Genomic DNA, 23,252 nt, shown 5'->3' on the forward strand with positions numbered 1-23,252 from the left:
AGATCCTGTTGGAAAATGAAATCTGCATCTCCATAAAGTTCGTCAGCAGCAGGAAGCATGAAGTGCTCTAAAACTTCCTGGTAGACGGCTGTGTTGACCTTGGACCTCAGAAAACACAATGGACCAACACCAGCAGATGACATGGCACCCCAAACCATCACTGACTGTGGAAACTTTACACTGGACCTCAAGCAACGTGGATTCTGTGCCTCTCCTCTCTTCCTCCAGACTCTGGGACCTTGATTTCCAAAGGAAATGCAAAATTTACTTTCATCAGAGAACATAACTTTGGAGCACTCAGCAGCAGTCCAGTCGAGACCCTTCTGACGCTGTCTCTTGTTCAAGAGTGGCTTGACACAAGGAATGTGACAGCTGAAACCCATGTCTTGCATACGTCTGTGTGTGGTGGTTCTTGAAGCACTGACTCCAGCTGCAGTCCACTCTTTGTGAATCTCCCCCACAGTTTTGTTTCACAATCCTCTCCAGGGTACAAGCGGTTATCCCTATTGCTTGTACACTTTTTCTACCACATCTTGTCCTTCCCTTCGCCTCTCTATTAATGTGCTTGGACACAGAGCTCTGTGAACAGCCAGCCTCTTTAGCAATGACCTTTTGTGTCTTGCCCTCCTTGTGCGAGGTGTCAATGGTCGTCTTTTGGACAACTGTCAAGTCAGCAGTCTTCCCCCTGATTGTGTAGCCTACAGAACTCGACTGAGCGACCATTTAAAGGCTTTTGCAGGTGTTTTGAGTTAATTAGCTGATTAGAGTGTGGCACCAGGTGTCTTCAATATTGAACCTTTTCACAATATTCTAATTTTCCGAGATACTGAATTTGGGACTTTCATTAGTTGTCAGTTATAATCATCAAAATTAAAAGAAATAAACATTTGAAATACATCAGTCTGTGTGTAATGAATGAATCTAATATACAAGTTTCACTTTTTGAATAGAATTACTGAAATAAATCAACTTTGTCATGATATTCTAATTTTATGACCAGCACCTGTAAGTGGGTACTTATTGTCATGGGTGCAACCACCAGAAGTATGTCTGAAAGTTGTTTGTGTTTGTTTTTCTCCTGCCCTCTGGAGTTTTGCTTTTTCCTGTCTTTCTGGCCATTGGACCTTACTTTATTCCTTATTTAGTATTGCCTAAAGTTATATTTATTTATTTATTTTTTATACATTTTTGTTTCTTTATCTTTTAAAGCACCATTTGTATGAAAACATGCTATGTAAGTAACTGTTGTTGTTTTTGTTGACGAGGTGGAGTTTTGTGCTCCATGCGCTGTTGTGAATGTGCAGCTCCCACGGAGGTCTTGATGCTGCACATCATCTCCACTGAGTGCTCCATAAGAAGTCCTTCGTGACACCCTGGTGGCCCTAAAGGTAGTTGGCAACCGAGAGTAAACCTGAGAAAAACAGTTTGACAGCTTGTAATAAGTTTATAGTTTAATATGTCACTGTGCTCTGTACAAACATATTTTATAAATCCACACACAAGTACAGCTAACACAAGGCCAGCTGTAGCACACAGGGGCTCATCATTTACTAGGCAAGCATTAGAAGACAAGAAAGGGACAACTGCGAAAATGGGCCTGTGTGTCAGAGTCCGCGTGACATTGGATCTTCTTTGCCTTGTTTGGAATGGCATGATTTACCAAAGTGGGGGCCTGCACATGGAGAAAGAGTATAAAGCCGTGGCACACCTTTGAAGCCGACGGACAGATGGGAGATAACGTCATCCGATGCCAGCGCAGCGACGAAAATGGCAGACTGTATACATCGGGCTCCCAATACAGGTCTTGTCATGGCTTCCTTGTCTGTTAGGCTGCGTAAACCATCACTAAAGAAAGCCAAGTTATGTCTCCTATGTGATTTCTTACCGCCATATCACTAAGGGAGGGGTATCGCCTTTTAATATTATATCTATATAGTTTCAGGTTATGTAACACGCCACAATTACTAAAAGAACTTATTCCAACAAGGGAGCTAGCGCCCCCTACTGGATTGACTTCTCCATCAGTCTTCTCACTGCAGTGACCATCAGGGTCAGAATCTGCTATCTGTGTTTTGATGACCTTGTCTGGCTGATCTGAACAATGCACACTTATTTACGTGTGTCCGTGGGAAGCCTTCTTGTAACAAACCTTTGTAGATTGTCTTGTCTGCAGAGGAGTTTGATCTTGGATGATATGGTGGGTTTACCCAAAGTTCTCACGTGAGTAAAATACATCACAACATATCCTCCATGTTTCAATGTGAAACTTAATAACATAGTAATACTAATAATAATAATAGTTTATTTTATTCATACAGAACCGTTCCCATGCATGCTTGTCACTTAAAAGATGGCTTTTTCCGTCTGTATGGAAAACATTAAGCAAGACTTGCCTAGATGGTCAACCCTTCAATTCCCTTTAGCTGGAAGAATTAACATTGTCAAGATGAATATCCTTCCTAAGTTTCTCTTTTTATTTGAAAACATACCAATATACATTAATAGATCATTTTTAAGAAATTAGATTCAACCATAACCTCATTTATTTGGAACTTAAAACATCCACGTATCCAAAGGGCGACCCTACAAAGACATAAGACAGAAGGTGGCACGGCTCTACCTAACTTTCAGTTTTATTACTGGGCAGCAAACATACAAACTATAAAAACCTGAACATGGACACAAATAGATGAACAGTCACAGGCTTGGTCCACAATAGAAAAAAAAATTCTGCAGCACTTCTTTATATTCCTTACATTGCACCCCAAATAATAGAAGTCATTGCCAATATGCTAACAACCCAATTGTGCTTCACTCACCCAGACTAGATAGACAGATAGATGTGAAAGACACTAACATGTAGATAGATAGATAGATATGAAAGGCACTATATATGATAGATAGATAGATAGATATGAAAGGCACTATATTAGATAGATAGATAGATAGGAAAGACACTATATAATAGATAGATAGATAGATAGATACTTTGTTAATCCCAAGGGGAAATTCACTCCAGCAGCAACATATTGATAAAAAACAATATTAAATTAAAGAGTGATAACAATGCAGTACAAGTTAAAAAATGCAAAGTGGAGAGTTCAAGGCAGGTATAACAGACAATAACTTTGTATAATGTTAACGTTTACCACCCAGGGAGGAATTGAAGAGTCGCATAGTGTGGCGGAGGAGCGATCTCCTCAGTCTGTCAGTGGAGCAGAACGGTGACAGCAGTCTGTCGCTGAAGCTGCTCCTCCGTCTGCAGATGATCCTGTTCAGTGGATGCAGTGGATTCTCCATGATTGACAGGACCCTGCTCAGTGCCCGTCGCTCCACCACAGATGTCAAACTGTCCAGCTCCGTGCCTATAATAGAGCCTGCCTTCCTCACCAGTTTGTCAAGGCATGAGGCATCCTTCTTCTTTATGCTGCACACCACCGAATAGAAGAGGGCACTCGCCACAACCGTCTGGTAGAACATCTGCAGTATCTTATTGCAGATGTTGAAGGACGCCAGCCTTCTAAGGAAGTATAGTCGGCTCTGTCCTCTCTTACACAGAGCATCAGTATTGGCAGTCCAGTCCAATTTATCATCCAGCTGCACTCTGAGATATTTATAGGTCTGCACCCTCTGCACACAGTCACCTCTGATAATCACGGGGTCCATGAGGGGCCTGGGCCTCCTAAAATCCACCACCAGTTCCTTGGTCTTGCTGGTGTTCAGGTGTAAGTGGTTTGAGTCGCACCATTTAACAAAGTCCTTGATTAGGTTCCTTTATGGAGCCAATGTAGGACGTATTTTAAAATCGAGAAGATCTTATCGGTGGCACCTCTGCACGAGAACCACCTTTTCCCACCCTCTCAAGCGCTACACAGTTTTCAATATCTGGAAAACATTTGGGATTAAATCACTCAGAGATCTTCACATAGATGACGTCTTTGCATCTTACAAACAATTACACTCCAAATTTAACTTTTTCCAGCCACACATTTCTTTCACTATCTTCAAATCAGAAACTTTGCTAAACAGAACCTGCCCAATTTTCCTCACCTTCTACCTTACCTCAATGCTGAAAACAAAATTGCTCAGTCTCGAGGACTCAGACAGCATCTCCGTAATATATAAAATCATTTTACAGTCCCTCCCTGTTAAAGTGGGAAAAGGATCTCTCACTCAACATCTCAGAAAAGGAGTGGAAGGCAGCAATGCAGAGAATTCTCTCGAGCTCCATATCCGCAAAGCATAGAATCATTCAACTTAAAATGATATATCGAGCACATCGCTCTCATTTAAAATTGTCCCAAATGTTTCCAGGGTAAGATCCACATTGCAATCGAGCTGGGTCACATGTTTTGGGCCTTCAGCAAATTAACATCATCTTATACCAAAATCTTTAAATGCCTGTCAGACAGCCTTGGAGTCACAATCCCGCCTAATCCACTAACAGCTGTGTTTGGTGGACTCCAGGGTGGGCTTAAAGTGGAGAAGGACAAACAAACTGTGATTGCTTTTACTACACTATTGGCACATAGACTTATGTTGCTCAACTGGTAGAATCCTACTTTTAAGTCAGTGGGTAACTGATTTTATATATTATTTGAAACTGGAAAAAATCTAATTCTCACGTGGAGAATCTGTGCAAAACGTTTTCAAAACCTGGTAGGATCTAATTAATAACATTTTAGAATAAGCATTTAAACTGAGGATGCAGATTCTCTCCCATCTTTTACTCCATTTATCTTTATCCATCCATCCATTGTCTAACCCGCTGAATCCGAATACAGGGTCACGGGGGTCTGCTGGAGCCAATCCCAGCCAACACAGGGCCCAAGGCAGGAACCAATCCTGGGCAGGGTCCCAATCTTTGGATTGTGGGAGGAAACCGGAGCACCCGGAGGAAACCCACGCAGACACGGGGAGAACACGCAAACTCCACGCAGGGAGGACCCGGGAAGCAGCACCACCGTGCCGCCCTTTATCTTTATTCATTTATTAATTTATATATTTACTTATTTTTACTAGCTTAAAGTTTTTCTCTGCTGGCATAGCTCTCCTTCTCAGGGGTGGGCGTTGATTTGTTTCAAACTGTTTATGGAAAACTTGAGTTATGTGTATGGAATGTCATTTTATTTTAATAAAATCAATAAAATTAAAACAAAAAAAAAAAGAAAGATGGAGCTCCCTGGTGTTGACTCACGATCCTCTTCATCACTGATATGGCCTTCTCATTTAGACCTGGCTAAACATAAACTAAAGCAATCAAAATGTATGCCTATTCAGTTTTTGCTGGTAAAAACAGATGGGGCGGTCTCAAGATTTAGCAACCATAGATGAAATACCACTTGACAGATTTTGTGAGTGTCATTCAAGGTCCGCTGGGTTGGCTCTACTGATAAAGCCGTGAGTATTTTATTCTGCATACCCCAGCCCATAGAATAGTGAGGTGTTTCCAGCACTGTATCAGTGGTTCATAACTATACCTTTTCCAAGCTCAATTAGTTTTAGTCCAAGCTTATAAATCTATGTGGACAAGAGTGTCTCTCTCTGATCTTCTGATTCTGTCCACAGAGAAATGTCAACCGGTCATTTTATAACTTGTACAGTCCTGAACAGGGTCAGGGGATCTGCAGCCTAACGCAAACACAGAGCGCAAAGCAGGAACAAACTCAAGACAGAGTGCCAGTCCATTGCAGTGCAAATGCACACACACACCCAAACCACACACCTAACCTGCATGTCTTCGGACTGTGGGAGGAAAGCCATGCAGTCACGGGGAGAACATGCAAACTCCACACAGGCAGGACTCTGGACATGAAGCCTGGTCTCCGTACTGTAAGGCTGCAGTGCTACCACTGTGCCACACCATAGAAAAAAGTATGACTGTTAATGAATGTGAAGTCACTGCAATGTTCAGTATCAAAACAGGATCCAAAAGCAGACAACACCCAGTAAGCAAGAAAGCAAAAAGGTATTATTATTATTACTAGACATTAAGCCCGTTACAATAACGGGCGCTAGAACAGTAGTGTATAAACATTAGTAGGAACAGTCTGTATTAAATGGCAAGGGACCTTGTATGGGGCTGTAATATGCGTCACTGTATTGTGTGCCTTTAATTTTCTCTCTCAGTAATACTGGTTGGTATTTCCGTAAAATGCCTGTAATTTTGTCGGACAGTAATACAGTGGAACCTCGGTGGAACAAAAGTCATTTCCCCCATAGGATTGTATGTAAATACAATTAATCCGTTCCAGACCTATGAACTGTATGTAAATATATATATTTTTAAGATTATAAGCACAAATATAGCTAATTATACCATTGAATGCACAGCGTAATAGTAAACTAAATGTAAAAACATTGAATAACACTAAGAAAACCTGGAACAACAGAGAAAACTAACACTGCAAGAGTTCGCGCTATAGCCTTACGACCCGCTCGCTAAAAACACCTTTTTTAATGCACAAGAAGAGACTGAAGACGTGCCGTGATGCCTCGCGCATGCGCACTTCACTAGAAGACACACACACCTGGACGCACACAGGGGTTTTATTAAAGAGGATTATTATTATTATTATTATTATTATTATTATTATTATTATTATTATTATTATTTAGTTAGGTAGGTAGGTATAGACTGAGTTATTGAGAGATCTTAATGCAAATAATTCACATAAAACTTTATTGCAGTATTGTAGAACAAATCCTACTTCCTAAACTACCCTTTCTCCCAATAAAATAAAAATAAAAAAAAAAAGTTTTTATGACGACATTTTACTGGGTTGTGTGGTTCCTTGTAGAACCATTGTTTGACAGAGAGTCATTACATTCATTCATTAAATTGGTTGTAATGGCTTTGGAAAGGTTCCCGTGATGTGGACATAATATAAATCTTTAATGTCTAATAGTCTACCTAGCAGGATTTCGACAGATCAAGAAAACCTGAACTTAGCCTGCGTTACTGAATGCATCAAACGTCTTAATAAAATCAGGAAGCCACTGCGATTTCACATCTCTTTATCTATTTATGGTTATTTTATGTAACATCTCTCTCGCATCTCAATAATAAAGGTTCTTTCTGGCTCCTTCCTGTGGATGGTTCTTTTGGAAACCAACTATGGAATCTATCTGAAGGGCTACTTTGACACCTAGTTTTAAGAGTGTACAGTAAGGGCTGCTGCTCATCAAAAGCTCTGTGCATGTCACAAGCATGGGGGTTTGGAGATTGTCATACCAAGGGTCAGAACAATGAGCAGTCTATCCAAGGCTGCAGCCGAGAGGACCCGAATGACTTACCTGCAGGGTTGGAGTTTCCAGACACGAGCTGTAAAACTGAGCGAGAGCGGACTGAGAGAGGGAGGGAGAGAGAGAGAGAGAGAGAGAGAGAGAGAGAGAGAGAGAGAGAGAGAGAGAGAGAGAGAGACGCAATGTGATTGGCCCGCGCTGCATCATCCTCAGTGCACCTGCCCAATCACATGACTGTCCTAACACTCGGCCGACCCACACGAAAGCAAACAAGAAATGTACTCGAGAGGAAAACGAGAGGCAGAAAAGTTTTTCTTTTTACTTTCTCGAATACGAAGTATAAGGAAAGTATTGTAATCGTCCAAAGATTCGATGTCGAGATTTTGATGAATCTCGACATTTTAGACCTCCAAAAGTCCTAAAATACCATTTTGGAATTATTTCTGTGTGTGTGATTGTGTGTGTAGACACAATAACTTGAGTACGCTTTCACTTCGGTCAACCAAATTTTGCATACAAATATTAGATACAAAACGTAGATTTCCATCAACTTTTGAGCTATTTCCGCTAACAGTAAGTGGTACTTTACCTTTTATTCATACAGCTGCAGAGTCCGATTTATTCAACTTTACTTTTATAATAATTGTTCGATATATTATTACTTAGATTTGATTTGTTGTTAATGGTTCCTTAATGTGAAAACCTACGAGAAAGTCTAGGGGAGACCACTCCCGATTTTTAAATGAAATGAAGAAATCAGCGAAAAGTACTAAAACAGGGTCCTATGTCAAGCCGAATTAACATTTTGAGACATCTCAAAATATATTGAAGTTGTCTTAAAATGAATTGCAGTTATTTGAAATTATGTCTGTTTCAAGATTCTGTATCTTAAATGCATTTTGAAAAGTAATTCAAGATATTTTGAAAAAAGCGGCAGTGAATTTGGAATATACATACAAAAATTCTTAACATATGTAAAAAAAAACTGTGTCGTTCTTTCCTGAATAGCTATTATTATTATTATTATTATTATTATTATTATTATTATTAGTATTATTATTACATACGAGACAAAACCATTTATTCCATTAAACTTCTCAGTTTAGCTAATTCCTAAAGTGTCCAAAACTCTCATCCAGATCCAGGATGTCAAGGCTTCCGTTATTATTATTATTATTATTATTATTATTATTATTATTATTAGAGTACTAATAATTATTATTACAAATAGTAATTTTTACATATACACGTTGTCGGAATATTTTCTATTTAAACCGAAGCCTACTTCACTATACTAGCGATACCTGAATGGACTCCATCTCCCATCAGGCCACGAGATCAGCGCATCAGCCGACTGTGTCGGCCTGTTGCGCGGAGGCTTCTGGGAGTAAGCCTGACCTGGCGCAAGATTTAAACGCAAGGGCAGTTTCCTTTGTTCATTTTGTCACCAAAGCTGTAGCGATCATTTCTCGTGTCTCTGGATTGCAATACCAAACGCCCACCGGTTGTGTGTGGATTTTTTTTTTGGCTTGTTCGCCACACTGATCGACATGCACATTCAGTTTTCACGGTAGGACAAGTCAACTTGTTTACTAAGGGGGACTTCACGGGGTAATTTTCCGTTCTGCATCTGTTAAACTTGACGTTTGTTTTGGTCTTTCTCGGTGTGTCTCGGGGGGTTATTCGTTGTCTCTGCTTTGTGTCGACGTGGAGATGGGGGGCGGGGGTCTTTGTAAAGTGTTTATAAAAAATAAATCCCATAGTCCAAAGTGAGAACAAACATGCAAAACCAATGCAACAATTATACTGTGCCTTTCTTATCAGAAAATAGAAAGCAAAATGACACTTTTTATTGGCAAACTAAAAAGATTACAATATAATCAGAAAATAATAATAAATAAAACAAACAAAAGTTAACCAAGAACTATAAAAAAGAGATAATAAAAATACCTAAATGGCCAGAATATTTTACCTTGAAGAAGAGCCTATAATGGAGTTCACAAAGAGAAATTTAACAGTCACCATTGGCAATCATTGAATTGTCACATAATTGAGAAGCAAAAAGAAAAACAAAAATAAAAAAATAACAAAGCAATATGATCACACAGCAATATAAACATAACATGAGTATTTCAGATATTCTGCCCATGAGCAAGAGCGGGAACACAAGTAGGTGATGGAACATAGTTATCGTTAATAATTTAAATGGTTCTGAAGTGTGATGCAACACAAGTTTGTGCTGAATTTATTTTCATCAGTGTAGGTTTCTGTTGGTTTCACTGAGGTGAGTCTCTTTAAAATGGTGCTCTTAGTTAAGATCAAATCCAGGTTTGGATCTCTCACTGTTGCAGTTGGACCGCCTTTGACATATACCACAAGTATAAAACGGTTCAAAGTGATTAAAATTTGAATCTTTAACTTGTTTCATCCATCTCTTGTTCTTGCCCTTGCATTGGTCAGCTGGACTTTGCCTTCCTTATCAAGTAGGTTTTCACTCCAAGTCTGTTGAGACCTTCTCACGCTGACACAGAAGGGGCACAGTTTTCCACATCTCTCATGAAAACCTAGTTAAGGCGTATTGTGTGTTTGATAAACAAACCTGAAGTGAACCCACACATGCACTCAAGTTACTTTTGATGACTGTACAAAGTGATTTTATCAGTTTTATTTTCCGCAGGGACAAAGGAGCCTACTTCCCAATTAATATTGGTCACACAGTTTGGTGTCTAATGGCTTCCAGACCAGGGCTGTGCATGTGAGAAGAGAAGAGTTTCACACAGAGCATGGCTTCCGCCAAAGATGAGGGCGTGGAGGTGAGATTGACCCGCATTAAACAAGAGGACTGCGACTGGGAGGCACCAGAGTATGTGTGTGTGAAACTGGAGGATTGTGACAGAAGAATTATAATTTGTAAAGAGGAGAAATCTGAGGAAAAGACTCTTGAAATTAAAGTTGAGGATGCTAAAGATGGGTCAGTTAATCTTCAGCTGCAAAAGCGTGAATCAGAGAATCTCTTTTAGCAAGAAATCAGTGAAGAGTCTCATTCCAGTTTACATCCATGGCTCAGTAATATGGGACAACTGGCGATTTGGCCGAATCGTATTGAGCTGAAATCTGAGTTTAAGGAGTTTGAGGAGAAAATCAGTGTGGGAAACGGGAGAGAAGGAGAAGAGGAGCCGTCACCATGGAGTGTTGGACTAGGTAAGTGACAGGATTAAACAGTAAAAGTAAGTGAAAGCAAGAACTTTACCCGAGTCCTGTGGTTGTCTTGGCGTTTTTAATAGGTGGAAATGAGAGTGGGACGCATGTGTAAATTACATTTGGAAAGGGAGCAGCTGCTGAAAGGCATGGTGGGAAAGTAAATAATAAATTGAAAAAAGCTGACTGAAATGAAAAAAATAATAAAAGTATATCTATCTATCATGACTTAAACTATGTTAGCCTAAAAGTTAAGCCCAGTGAAATATCACAGGTCAGGTCAGGTTGGGGAGCAGACACTGGTAAAGTGCACTGCAGCACCCACCACATGACAAAACAGCACAAGATCCTGGTTGGCAAACCCCAAGAAGATACGCGGTCCAGACCCCCTACCCCCTCCAGAAATGACCCTTTATCTGCCACAGCCAGGTGTTACGTGGGCGTCCCCTTGACCTGGTCCAGTCGCACGGGTCCTCAACAATGACAGTCACCCTCCACGAGTCGCACCACATGGGTGTCTTATTATGTTTGATGAACTTAAAGAATCTTATTGTGTTAAGAGTGAATTTCCTGATGTACAGCGGGGAAAATAAGTATTGCCCGTGTCAGTGTTTTTCTCAGGAAATATCTTTCTAATGGGTCTATTGACATGACATTTACATCAACAACCCAAGTAATCCACACATTACAAAGAAATTTAAACGAGTAAGTCCATACGTTATGTGTAATAAAGTGGAATGACACAGGGAAAGAAGTATTGAAAACGCTTACTGACATCCATTTAAGACTCGGTAGAAAAGCCTTTGTTGGTGATGACTGTTTCAAGACGCCTCCTGGATGGAGAAACTCATCACCTGCATTGCTCAGGTGGGATTCGGGCCCACTCCTCCACACAAAATGTCTTTGGATCTTGAAGATGGCCACGGGCCCCAGCAGGGTTGAGCCCCACTGCTAGCCAAGGGGGTTGCTCTCTGTTGGTCCTGGGGAGAAATAGTTTTGCAAATACTCTCTCACCTGGGCCTTCCATACTCGGGGCATCCTGGCCCGCCAGCCAGCACTAATATTAATATATGTATGTATATTTATATTGTCATGGAGGCTGGGGCCCCTGCCCAGCCAAGACGCCTGTGTCTTGGAAGGACTGGAGGAGCAAGTGTGGACAGTGCATCAACCCAGAACGCTAAATGGCAAACCCCCTGGATGGCATCAATACCTCAGACTACCGCGGGGCTTCATGGGAATTGGAGTTTGTTACAGCCCTGTTGGGATCCGGGGGTGCTGCCAAGATGTGCTGCAGATGTCCCTGAGCCTGTATGGGTGGTTCTTCCACCACACCTGGAAATGTTGCCAAAAGTGGGTCGACGAGCACCTGGAGCGCTTCCAGGTGACCTATATAAGGGACCAGCAGACACTGCTCCGGGAGCCAGAGTCGGGAGGAGAAGGACTAAGCTTGCTGGAGAGGAGTGGAGGACATAAAGAAAAGAGAGATTTGATTTGTGTTTATTTGAGTTTGTGCTTAGTGTGGGACTGTGTTGTGTTTGTGGGTACGGGGAAGACATAGCCCACAGACAAAGAAAATAAAAGTTTATTTCTTTTATAAGTGTCTGTCTGTGTCGGGCCGACTCCCATATAGCGCCTTTTTTTACTATATATTGTGATGAGGACGCTATATAGGCACCTGACCCGACACGGAGGCATGTATAAAATGAAAGACTTTTTATTTTTCTTCAGCTGGAGGGCACGTCTTCCCCGTAATCCCACCATCCACAACACAGACCCAAGCACTTAAGCACAGCACTCTTCTTCTCCTTCTGGCACCACCAATCCTCCCAGGCAGCCTTGTCCTTGTCCTCCTCCTCCTCCTCACCCGACTCTCTCCCCTGAGTTGTAGTTCACCCAGAAGTGCTCCAGGTGCTTGATCACCGGGTGTGATGAATATGCTGCTCACACGGGCTCAGCAGTCCCAAACACAGCACCCCCTGGTGGTGCTTGTGGGACCCAACAGGACTTCACCAAACTCCAATTCCCAGGGAGCCCTGTTGGATACTGAGGCACTGCTCCACCCCAGGGGGAGGTATTGCACTGTCCAGAGCTGCTCCCCCTGAATATAGTGTGCAGGGGCATCCCAGCTGGGTATGGGCGCCAGCCTCCTGCCACAATATATATACATATATATTATAATATTTATTATAATATATACAGGGTGAGTCAAATTTACGTTAACATTAATGGTATTGCTATGTATATACTTATACCATATGTGGCACAAAAATTGTATATATGATGGCGAACAGGTTGAGACATTCCTGTTAATCATCTTGCACATATGAAGTACGTTTTGTGAATCAATTGTTTCCACTATTCAAATGTTACCATAATTTTGACTCTGCCTGTGTGTATGTATGTATGTGTGTGTGTGTGTGTGTGTGTATATATATATATAATCGTACCCCCAGACACAGACAGACGAACACCAGGATGTATAAAACACACTCCTTTATTTTCCTTTGAGCACCACAATGCCTTCTCTCACCAACTCTCTTGCTTTCTTCCTCCTTATCTTCTTCTTCTTTCTCTCTTTCTCTTTGATCTCCTTCCTCCTCCTCACAAGTTTCGTCTCGTTCCTCCCTACTCTGGCTCAATGTCTGGAAGGAGGCGGCCCCTTATATCATGACCCGGATGAGCCCCAGGTGCTCCCCTTGGCGTCACTTCCTGGTGTGGCGGAAGTCTCGGGAAAGCACCTGGAAGCACTCCGGGTCTTCTTGGAATTATCTCCGGCAGCACCTCCTGGTGTGACGGAAGTGCTGCCATCCAGGATTCCCTCACTGTCCGGGCGCCCCCTGGCGGTGGCCACGTCCTGTCACGAGTGTCCCAGGTCACTCCTTGTAGCCCCAAAATAGGCCCGGGTGGCTGCCCTCTTGTGGCCGAGGAGTAACAGTGTCCACGTCGGGGACTATCCAGGTGTCCCGGCCGGGTTGTGGCCCCTGGCATCCTTGACAATATATATATATATATATATATATATATATTGGCAAAAGCGCTATATAGGCGTTGACCCAACACAGACTGACAACGGAGGCACGGGTATAAATAAACAAAGATTTATTCTTTGTGTTCTTCAGCCATGGGGCACGTTTTCCCCGTGTCTCACAGGCCCTACACAGTCCCCAAAACACACACAAAAAAGAAAACGCCCAAACTCCACAGTCGTCTTCTTCTTCTTCCTCCACTACTCCTCCCAGGCAGCTTCGTCCTCCTCCTCCCGACTCTGGCGCGCTGGGTAGTGGCGCCAGGCTCCTTTTATTGCTCACCCAGAAGTGCTCCTTCCAGGTAGTAATTGGGCTAATTAGGCTGCACTTCCGGGTGTAACACAATTGTAGCCCCGATGCAATCCAGGGGGGCTGCCACCAAGTGTTCTGGGGGAACATCGTGCATCGCACTTGGCTGCTCCCCCGGATTCAGTGTCAAAGGGGCATCCCGGCCAGGCATGGGTCCTGGCAGCCCGCCACTATATATATTCGTCCATTTTGCTTTTCCTGAGCACAGTTGTAGGGAAGATATAGTGTTGCTGAAAATATTCAGTACATTAAAATAAAGTCTCAAGTCCTTGCTGTTCTTGAAGTTATAGGAACAAACTTTGGAGTTTTGTTTTTTTTCCAGTAATGAGTAAAATAGGAAAGCCAAGCAAGCTAATCCAGTTCAAATTGACTCCATTTCTGTCTTCCCTAAAGGGAGTAAAATTCAAAGGATTCTTCCTCAGGGCTGTTCTTCTGGAGGGGGATGGGACCACCAGTTTTTGAGACGAGCTTGAAAGACCGAAGCACCCAAAGGTGCATGAACAGGACTGACATTTTGAAAGAGTTTAATTGCTGTGAGGTTTTGAGAGTTGTCAGCATGCAGCCTGGGCTGTCTTAATGCATGGGCACGCTGGGCAGTTGCTCGGGGGGCCCATGCTAATCTATGTACGCTGTGACTTGATGAGTGGATGTGTACGGTAGGTAGGGGCCCCAGTGCTCTGCTTTGCCTGGTGGCCTGTAATGAATGCTGTTAAGCCGGCCCTGCATGCAGCTAATCCTGCATCCCTCTGACTAGCCTTTACATGTGAGTGTGTTTTCTTTGAGACTAAACCGTTTCTGGACAGCAGAAAGTGCTGGGTTTCCTGCCCCACATATCACTATGTGTTTTTTTTTTTTTTGTGTGTGTGTATTTAAGCAGTTCAAGTCCAGTGAATAACCTCATGTGGTACAAAGATAAGCAAACATCTGCCAGAAGTTAAAAGAAATATATGTTTAGGTTACCAACAACCAAAAAAAAAAATGATGTAATTTTCAGAGATGTCTACAAAAAGACTGTTTTCAGGGAATACGTGATGCCTGGGCCTATTCCAGACTTGAATTTAAATTTGTGGGAAGAAACCCCCAAGGAAGACAGGAAAAGTTTATCCATCCATCCATTATCCAACCCGCTATATCCAATCCTACAGGGTCACGGGGGGTCTGCTGGAGCCAATCCCAGCCAACACAGGGCACAAGGCAGGAAACAAACCTTGGGCAGGGCACCAGCCCACCGCAGGGTCCAAACACCCACACACCAAGCACATACTAGGGACAATTTAGAATCACCACTTTGGACTGTGGGAGGAAACCCACGCAGACACGGGGAAAACATACAAACTCCACGCATGGAGGACCCGGGAAGTGAACCCAGGTCTCCTAACTGCGAGGCAGCAGCGCTACCCACTGTGCCACTGTGCCGCCCGACAAGTTCAATCAATTCAATTTTTATTCAGGCACAGATGAGTACCTGGATTCTACGTTGCAAGGCAGAAGAGCAAAGTTACATTTTTCGATTGTTTTTTTTTTTTTTTTATAATTACTTCTTCCTTCCCCTTACTTAATCAAAAAGCATATTATCATTTACTTAAGCCTTTTATTTTATTACGCTTATTTATTTATTTTTTTACTTGTCAGAAAGACCCTAAAGAAGGAAAGGCCATCTTTCCTGTGTCAAATAGACGCGGCGTTCCTAAAGAGACTGGAAATTTCCTTTGGTCAGCTTCCTGCACCCTATCTTATGCCAGACGCCTGTATGAAGAACCTGCCATTAGAGCAAAACAGCTTTGTCTTCTAATAACCCTATTAAGTAGCTTGCAAGCAGTTAATTTATTTTTTTTCACACCTCATGACAGACATCTTCACCAGCTCCACTCGTCAGCTCCCATTCATCCATTTTCTTCTCCTGGAGTCCCTGGCAGCTTTTGAAGTTAGCCCAAAATTCGACGGTACAGTCCACCGTATCAGAATCAGAATATCTTTATTGTCATTGTAACAAATGCAATGAAATTAGGTGCAGTCCCTGCGTTGTCAAGATATAAATAAATGTAATTACAAAAGAATAAGAAGAAATAAGGTAGAACACAAACATTCAACATAAGACCTTATTGCACAAGATGTCATCTATTGCACTGCTGCATTGGAAGTGATTAGGTGGCATTCAGTGCCCTAATAGCAACAGGGAAGAAGCTGATATTCGGTCTATTAGTCTTTGTTTTCATGCTCCTCTATCTTTTTTGCCTGATGGCAACAGTTGGAACATGTCATGAGTGGGGTGTGAGGAGTCTTTCAAGATATTTTCCGCTTTCCTGAGGAAAGCGAGAGCTGTGCAGTTCATCCAGAGAGGGTAAAAAAGAGCCGATGATCTGCTGGAGTGTCTTCCTCTGCGCTGTTGTGCATTTGGAAAACCCCACTCGGAGGCAGTTAGCCCAGGATGCTCTCAATAGAGCAGTGATAGAAGGACACCAGCAGTTTTTGGGGGATGTTATTCTTCCTGAGGACTCTCAGGAAATCAAGTCTTTGCTGAGCCTTCTTCACTGTATCCTTCAGAACGCTGTGCGAGTGAATGAATTCCGCCATAACACTCCCCTCACAGCAGACTCCGACCTTAAGAACACCGTAGAGCACACTGGTACACACTCCATCATGTCACATGGTGAGTAACACAACAGACATGTCTGTGGGGTATGAGAGGAAGAAGGAGAAACTGAACAGACACCAGGAGAGCATGAACATACTCACACAGAGTGGACAGAGGAGGAATTAAATCAAGGGGTGAGGCAGCTACACCAAACACCATGCCACCTGTCTCTTCTTAACATTTTATATATTAAGAAGCATTTAATTAATCTATTTGTGCTGTTGCAGGTTTACAGGAGAATGATAGCTTCTTTCCATCTTCCTTTGTAGAGACCTCTCTTCAGAGCAGACTGTCACAGAAACAGGACAATGAGGAGATGAAGAAATCAACAAGAGGATTAGGGATTGGACCCCAGCATCTTTGCAGTGCAGTTCTCTTTCTGTGGTTGAACCAACAGGGACAGGAGCCATCGACACTCATCCACAAGAAGAGCTCGAACGCAGAACTCACACAGAAGAGAAAGCTCACTGTTGTCCGGAATGTGGAGAGAGATTCTCATGCGGCAGTGATCTTCATAAACATGCAAGGGTTCATACTGGGGAGAAACCTCATCGCTGTTCTGAATGTGGCAAGTGTTTCTCAGAAAGTAGGAGTCTGAATAGTCACATGAGAATTCATACAGGAGAAAAACCCCATTGCTGTCCAGAGTGTGGCAAGCGTTTTTCACAAGCACGCAACCTTAAAGCCCATGCAAGAATCCACACCGGAGAAACACCTTACTGCTGTTCGGAATGTGGCAAACGATTCTCCAGCAGTAGCAGTTTTCGAAGGCACACGCTGATTCATTCTGGGGAGAAACCGTACTGCTGTTCTGAATGCGGAAAAAGATTTTCTGACAGCACCGATTATTGGAAGCACATACGAGTTCATACTGGTGAGAAGCCATATTGCTGTCTTGAATGCAGCAAAAGATTTTCTAGTAGTAGCAATCTTCAAAAACATGCAAAAATTCACAGTGGAGAAAAACCGCATTGCTGTTCTGAATGTGGAAAACGATTCTTACAAAGATGTGACCTTCAATGCCATTTCAAAATCCATACCGGAGAGAAGCCTTATTTTTGTACTGAATGCGGCAAACAGTTCTTACACAGAAGCCTTCTTCAACAACATTCCAGAATCCATACTGGAGTGAAGCCTTATTGTTGTACTGATTGTGGAAAACAGTTTTTACACAGAAGCCATCTTCAACAACATTCCAGAATCCATACCGGTGAAAAGCCTTTCTGTTGTCCTGAATGTGGTAAACAATTTTCATACAGCAGTGGACTTTATAGCCATAAAAGAATTCATACGGGGGAGAAACCTCACAGTTGTTCTGAATGTGGAAAGTGCTTCTCGGATAGCAGCAGTCTTAACAGCCACATGAGAATTCACACTGGAGAGAAACCTTACTGCTGTTCTGAGTGTGGTAAGCAGTTTTCTGACAGATGCAGTCTTCGAAGACATACAAGAATTCACACTGGAGAAAAGCCCTACAGCTGTTCCAAATGTGGCAAAAGATTCTCACACAGCAGTACTCTTCATAAACATGAAAGAATTCACACTGGAGAAAAACCTCATGTCTGTTCGGAGTGTGGGAAAAGGTTCTTGCATCGATGCCATCTTCAACGCCATATCAGAATTCACACTGGAGAGAAACTTTATGATTGTTCTGAATGTGGCAAACGATTCTCTGACAGATGCAGTCTCCAACGACATGCAAGAATTCATACTGGAGAAAAACCCATATAGGGGTTTAAAATGTGGCAAATGATTCTCTGACTGATGCAATCTCCATAAACATGCAGGAATTAATACCAGAGAAAGCCCCATGTAGGGATTTAAAATGTGGCAAAAAATTCTCAAACAAATAGCAGCCGTCTTCACAGGCACAAAAGAATTAATACTGGTAAGAAGCCTTATAGTGTTTTTGAGTTTGGTAATCGTTTCCCAGACAGCAAATACTTTAATAGCCATGTGAGAATTCACACTGGAGAAAATAACTGAAATTGTTCAAGTAGTGCTGGTAGCAACGGGTCTTCTCAAAAAAATAAATAAATAAATAAAATTCCAGACACCAATCTGGGACCCCTTACCAGTTATCATCACTCCTTACAAAGAAGGAGGCACTTTTAGGAACAATACAAATATTATGCCAAGACCATGAACAAATCCTAGAGAATAACAACAGTACCAGTACAGAAAATTACTTTCGGACTCAAGTGTGAGGTTCACTCCTGTTTTTGAAAAATAAGCAAACCAGGCCATTGTGGAGAAATTAACAGAGATCAGGTAAGCGGTGCATTGCCACACTCACCACATGACGGACCACCAAGATTGGGATCCGAGTGCAGCCGTGCAACGGGTGACATCTTGGCACCACTCTGAACAGTGGATGGAGTGCCAATCCTGCCACCAACCCCTAAGTTCTCCCTGCAATTTGGCGGACCTGCTTGCAGGGCTAGATGTGGATTAACATCATACCCAGGAGGTTAAGGGTCTTGCTTCACGGAGTAGAGTCACTTCTGGTGTTCGAACTGGCAGCCTTCCGATTACCGGTGCAGATTCCTATCCTCCGAGCCACCACAAGAAATTAACCCAGAGATAAAATGTTGTGCTTTTCAGAATGTGCAAGCAATTCCCCAAATTACCCTTTGTCACCCTCACAGAATTCTCAATACAACACAAATGACCAGCTCCTAGTTTAAAATGGTAATTTATCCTTATAGCCTATGCCCACATGAACATGTTGATGAAGCGATGACTGACCTCAAGTTTGGATGATGCTCAGGAGTTCTTGAAGAGCATGAATCTTTAGACCAAGTCCTCACAGGTGGGCAGTGGTAGTGCTGCTGCTTTGCAGTAAGGAGACTGTGGAAGATTGTGGGTTTGCTTCCCGGTTCCTCCCTGTGTGGATAGCGCTTTGAGTACTGAGAAAAACGCTATATAAATGTAATGAATTATTAACATAAACTCTCTTATTGGGCAAGAAAGCGGACTTGCATATCACAGTAAGACAGTCATTTCAACCTGCTAGATGTGTTGTGTCTTGATGATCGGAATGAGTTGGTGAAGGAACCTTGAATTCAGCTGAGTAACTGAGGCTTCTTTGGGATAACGCAAGACCACCCAGTCTTAACCTCAAGTTTAAGTTGAAGAACAGTCGGATTATGATTCAAGAAGATAATGTGAAACCCACGAAACCGACCTCCAAGAAAAGAGTGGAAGCCAAAGCGAGTTAGAATTTTTTAATGGCCTACCCAAACCCCACTGAGATGCTGCTTGAACATCTAAAATTGTCACCGAGTTCAAGCAGTTCTTGTAGGATGAGTGGGCCAGAATTCCTTCACTGCATTGTCAGGGCAAGAAACGCCGGGGTGGAATTGTAACTGGGAGAGCTGGGGTCACCAGGCATTGAGTGCATGGTGGTGTCGAGATGATCACTTTTTCACCGCAGACAGTACTTCACTTTCTGTAATTAATTTAGAAATTAGGATTGAATGCATGCCCACTATGTTAAATATTACAGTAGACTTCAGTTGAAAGTCTTAGAAACATTTACTGGAAAAAAAGTGCAATAGTGCAAAACACAAGAAGGGGGGCAAATGCTTTTTCATGTACCTCTATAAATGGGTGTTTGAGGATGAACTGTCCCGATGTGTTTTGAGGGAGGACATGAAGAAGAAGGAGTTTAGTACACACGTGTGCCATGTCTTTAGCTTTGTTTTCTCAAAAAAAAAAAAAAAAAATGTGAAAGGCGTTGCATTTTTGACATGTAAAATTACATTTTTATGAAATCTCATCTTTCTACCATAAAACACTAACAGCACAAAATCAGTAGTGTTAAAAGTATAATAATGATACACATAATAATACGAACAGCACACTGCACATGTGCACATCTTTCTACTGTTAAGCACTAAAAGTGCAAAGTCGGAGTGTTGAAAGTATAATAATGATACAAATATTGATATGAACGGCACATGTGTGAGTGATGCGCATATCATCGGAATCACTTTTGGTTTCAATGAGCGCTTCATTTTCCCTGCCTGTAGACACAGTCAACACGTCATTGCTGCTGATGAGAATGCCATTATGAGGTTAGGAGAAGGCACGTCTACACCATTGCCCAGGTAACGCTTGGGCCTGACACTTCCATACAGCCATATGAAAAAGTTTGGGAACCCTTCTTAATTCTTTGGATTGTTATTAATCATTGGCTGAGCTTTCAAAGTAGCAACTTCCTTTTAATATCTGAGATGCCTTTTGGAAACATCAGGATTTTAGCAGTGACATTACGTTTATTGGATTAACAGAAAATATGCAATATGCATCATAACAAAATTAGACAATGTGGGCACCCCAACAGAGATATGGCATCAATACTTAGTGGAGCCTCCTTTTGCCTCTCGACGCGGTCCTCCTATAGCCTTTGATGAGTGTCTGGATTCTGAATGGAGGTATTTCTGACCATTCTTCTTTACAAAGTCTCTCCAGTTCAGTTCAATTTGATGGCTGCCGAGCATGGACAGCCTGCTTCAAATCATCCCATAGATTTTCAAAGTTTGATATTCAAGTCAGGTGACTGTGACGGCCATTCCAGAACATTGTACTTCTCCCTCTGCATGAAAGCCTTTGTAGATTTTGAACTGTGTTTTGGGTCGTTGTCTTGTTGGAATATCCAACCCCTGCGTAACTTCAGCTTTGTGACTGATGCTTGAACATTATTCTGAAGAATTTGTTGATATCGGGTTGGATTCATCCGACCCTCGACTTTAACAAGGGCCCCAGTCCCCGAACTAGCCACACAGCATGATGGAACCTCCACCAGATTTGACAGGAGGTAGCAGGTGTTTTTCTTAGTATGCGGTGTTCTTCTTCCGCCATGCAAAGAGCTTTTTGTTCTGGCCAAATAACTCCATTTTTGTCTCATCAGTCCAAAGCACTTTGTTCCAAAATGAATCTGGCTTGTCTAAATGAACATTGGCATACAACAAGCGACTCTGTTTGTGATGTCAGTGCAGAAAGGGCTTCTTTCTCATCACCCCACCATACTGATGTTCTTTGTGCATATTGCGCTGAATTGTAGAACGATGTACAGATACACCATCTGCAGTGAGATGTTCTTGCAGGTCTTTGGAGGTGATCTGTGGGTTATCTGTAACCATTCTCACAATCCTGCCCATATGCCACTCCTGTATTTTTCTTGGCCGGTCAGACCTGAGGTTTAACATCAACTATGCCTGTGGCCTTCCATTTCCTGATTCCATTCCTTACACTTGAAACTGACAGTTTAAACCTCTGAGATGACTTTTTGTAGCCTTCATCTAAATCATGAGACTGAACAATCTTTGTTTTCAGATCTTTTGAGAGTTGCTTTGAGGATCCAATGCTGTCTGTCACTCTTCAGAGGAGAGTCAAAGGGAAGGAAGCACAACCTGCAACTGACCACCTTAAATACCTTTTACCACTCATGATTGGACACTCCTGTCTATGACGTTCAAGGCTTAACAAACTCATTTAACCAAGTCATCAGCATTGAGCAGTGACAGGCATTCAAACAGCAAAATGACAAGGGGACCCACATTTGTGCACAGCCAGTTTTTCACATTTGATTTCATTTCATACAACTAAATACTGCTTCACTAAAAATCTTTGTTCGGAAAACACCGCAGTGCTCAGATGTTCCTAGGAAATGAGAGACATACCACTGTTATCTTTTTTTGCTGAAATTAGAGACAATTATTAAGCAGGCCCAAACTTTTTCATACGACTGTAAGACACATATACTGTTGGCCGAGTAACGCTTGGCACTAACACTGTTGGCACTTTTACAACTTGGGTAATCCTCGAGTCTTATGTGAGACACATCTGTACCATTGCCTGAGTGACACTCGGGACTAACACTGTTTTTATGGCTCAAGTGACACTCGGATCTAACACTAAGGAGGTTAATGAGAATGTGCTGCTCCCACAGACGACTTGAACCTTTAACCTCCTAAATAAATCCACTCAATTCTCCATGTCAGTCTCCTGACCCTAAGGGTCACTGGATGGACCCAACAACTGGCTAACAAACCAAGGTTAGAATTAGCCATGTGTGTTTCATTGAACTTTTTGCCCTCATCTTATGTATGTCCATACTCAAGACAGAATATAATAATTTAATAAATTTTAGATTATAAATTTTATTAAGTCTCCTTGTAATGGGCTTTTATTTATTCTCTAAGAATTCTGCCACACCAGTGCTATGGTTTATTTATATGACATTAAACAGCCTGCTCTGCCCCTGAATTACCCCTCAAGATCCCACCATACAGACACAAAGTCAATTCTGAATAAAGCCCAAAGTGATTATACTGGGAAATCATAATTATATGGGGAATTTACAAAAAAGTACCAGAACCTCTAACACTCGGTGAAGCAGACCTGGGGTCCAGAAAGGGAGATTAAGGGTAATCCCGGATCTCAAAATGAATCCTGATTTGCTTCATCTTAATGTCGCAGCAGTGGATTAGCCCATGTCACAGCACCAGATTTTAAATGTCTCACGCAATCGCAGGTAATTTCATTCAGACTAATGTAAAGTAAGAGAAGCAACACATTGACAAGTTCATTCTGATTCTTTTGGTCCCGCGTGCGTGTCAGTGTCACAAGCTTGTGATTCCATTCAGAGACCGAAAGGGGGCGCTGCCGCTAACTGTCTTGTTTACCTCCCCAATCCACCTACACCCCTCCTCGAAAAACCGCCCAGTAAGGACAACTGACTCCGCCCCTGAGCTTCCCTGGGCCACAAAAACATGACCGTCCAGAAGGAGGTATCACTTCTGACCAAAGCGGTCACCTAGAAGAAGAAA

General features: G+C 42.3%; 1 protein-coding gene across 1 annotated transcript; it reads left to right on the top strand.

The window, feature by feature from the left end:
* Positions 1-10,316: 10,316 nt before the first annotated feature.
* Positions 10,317-20,144, top strand: LOC120528890 (gastrula zinc finger protein XlCGF26.1-like). Its single transcript, XM_039752967.1, has 3 exons — positions 10,317-10,446; positions 16,090-16,431; positions 16,733-20,144. The coding sequence occupies exons 1-3, from the start codon at positions 10,317-10,319 to the stop codon at positions 18,145-18,147; spliced, it is 1,887 nt and encodes a 628-aa protein (XP_039608901.1). The 3' UTR covers positions 18,148-20,144.
* The last annotated feature ends 3,108 nt before the right edge of the window (positions 20,145-23,252 follow it).

The sequence above is a fragment of the Polypterus senegalus genome, chromosome 4 (assembly GCF_016835505.1).
Source record: "Polypterus senegalus isolate Bchr_013 chromosome 4, ASM1683550v1, whole genome shotgun sequence".
NCBI classification, from domain to species: Eukaryota; Metazoa; Chordata; class Cladistia; order Polypteriformes; family Polypteridae; genus Polypterus; species Polypterus senegalus.

Coding starts and splice junctions, on each gene's coding strand:
- LOC120528890 (XM_039752967.1), top strand. CDS start 10,317: ATGGGACAACTGGCGATTTGGCCGAATCGTATTGAGCTGAAATCTGAG. Junction 10,447..16,089: donor ACCATGGAGTGTTGGACTAG/GTAAGTGACAGG, acceptor CGCTTTCCTGAG/GAAAGCGAGAGCTGTGCAGT. Junction 16,432..16,732: donor ACACTCCATCATGTCACATG/GTGAGTAACACA, acceptor GACAATGAGGAG/ATGAAGAAATCAACAAGAGG.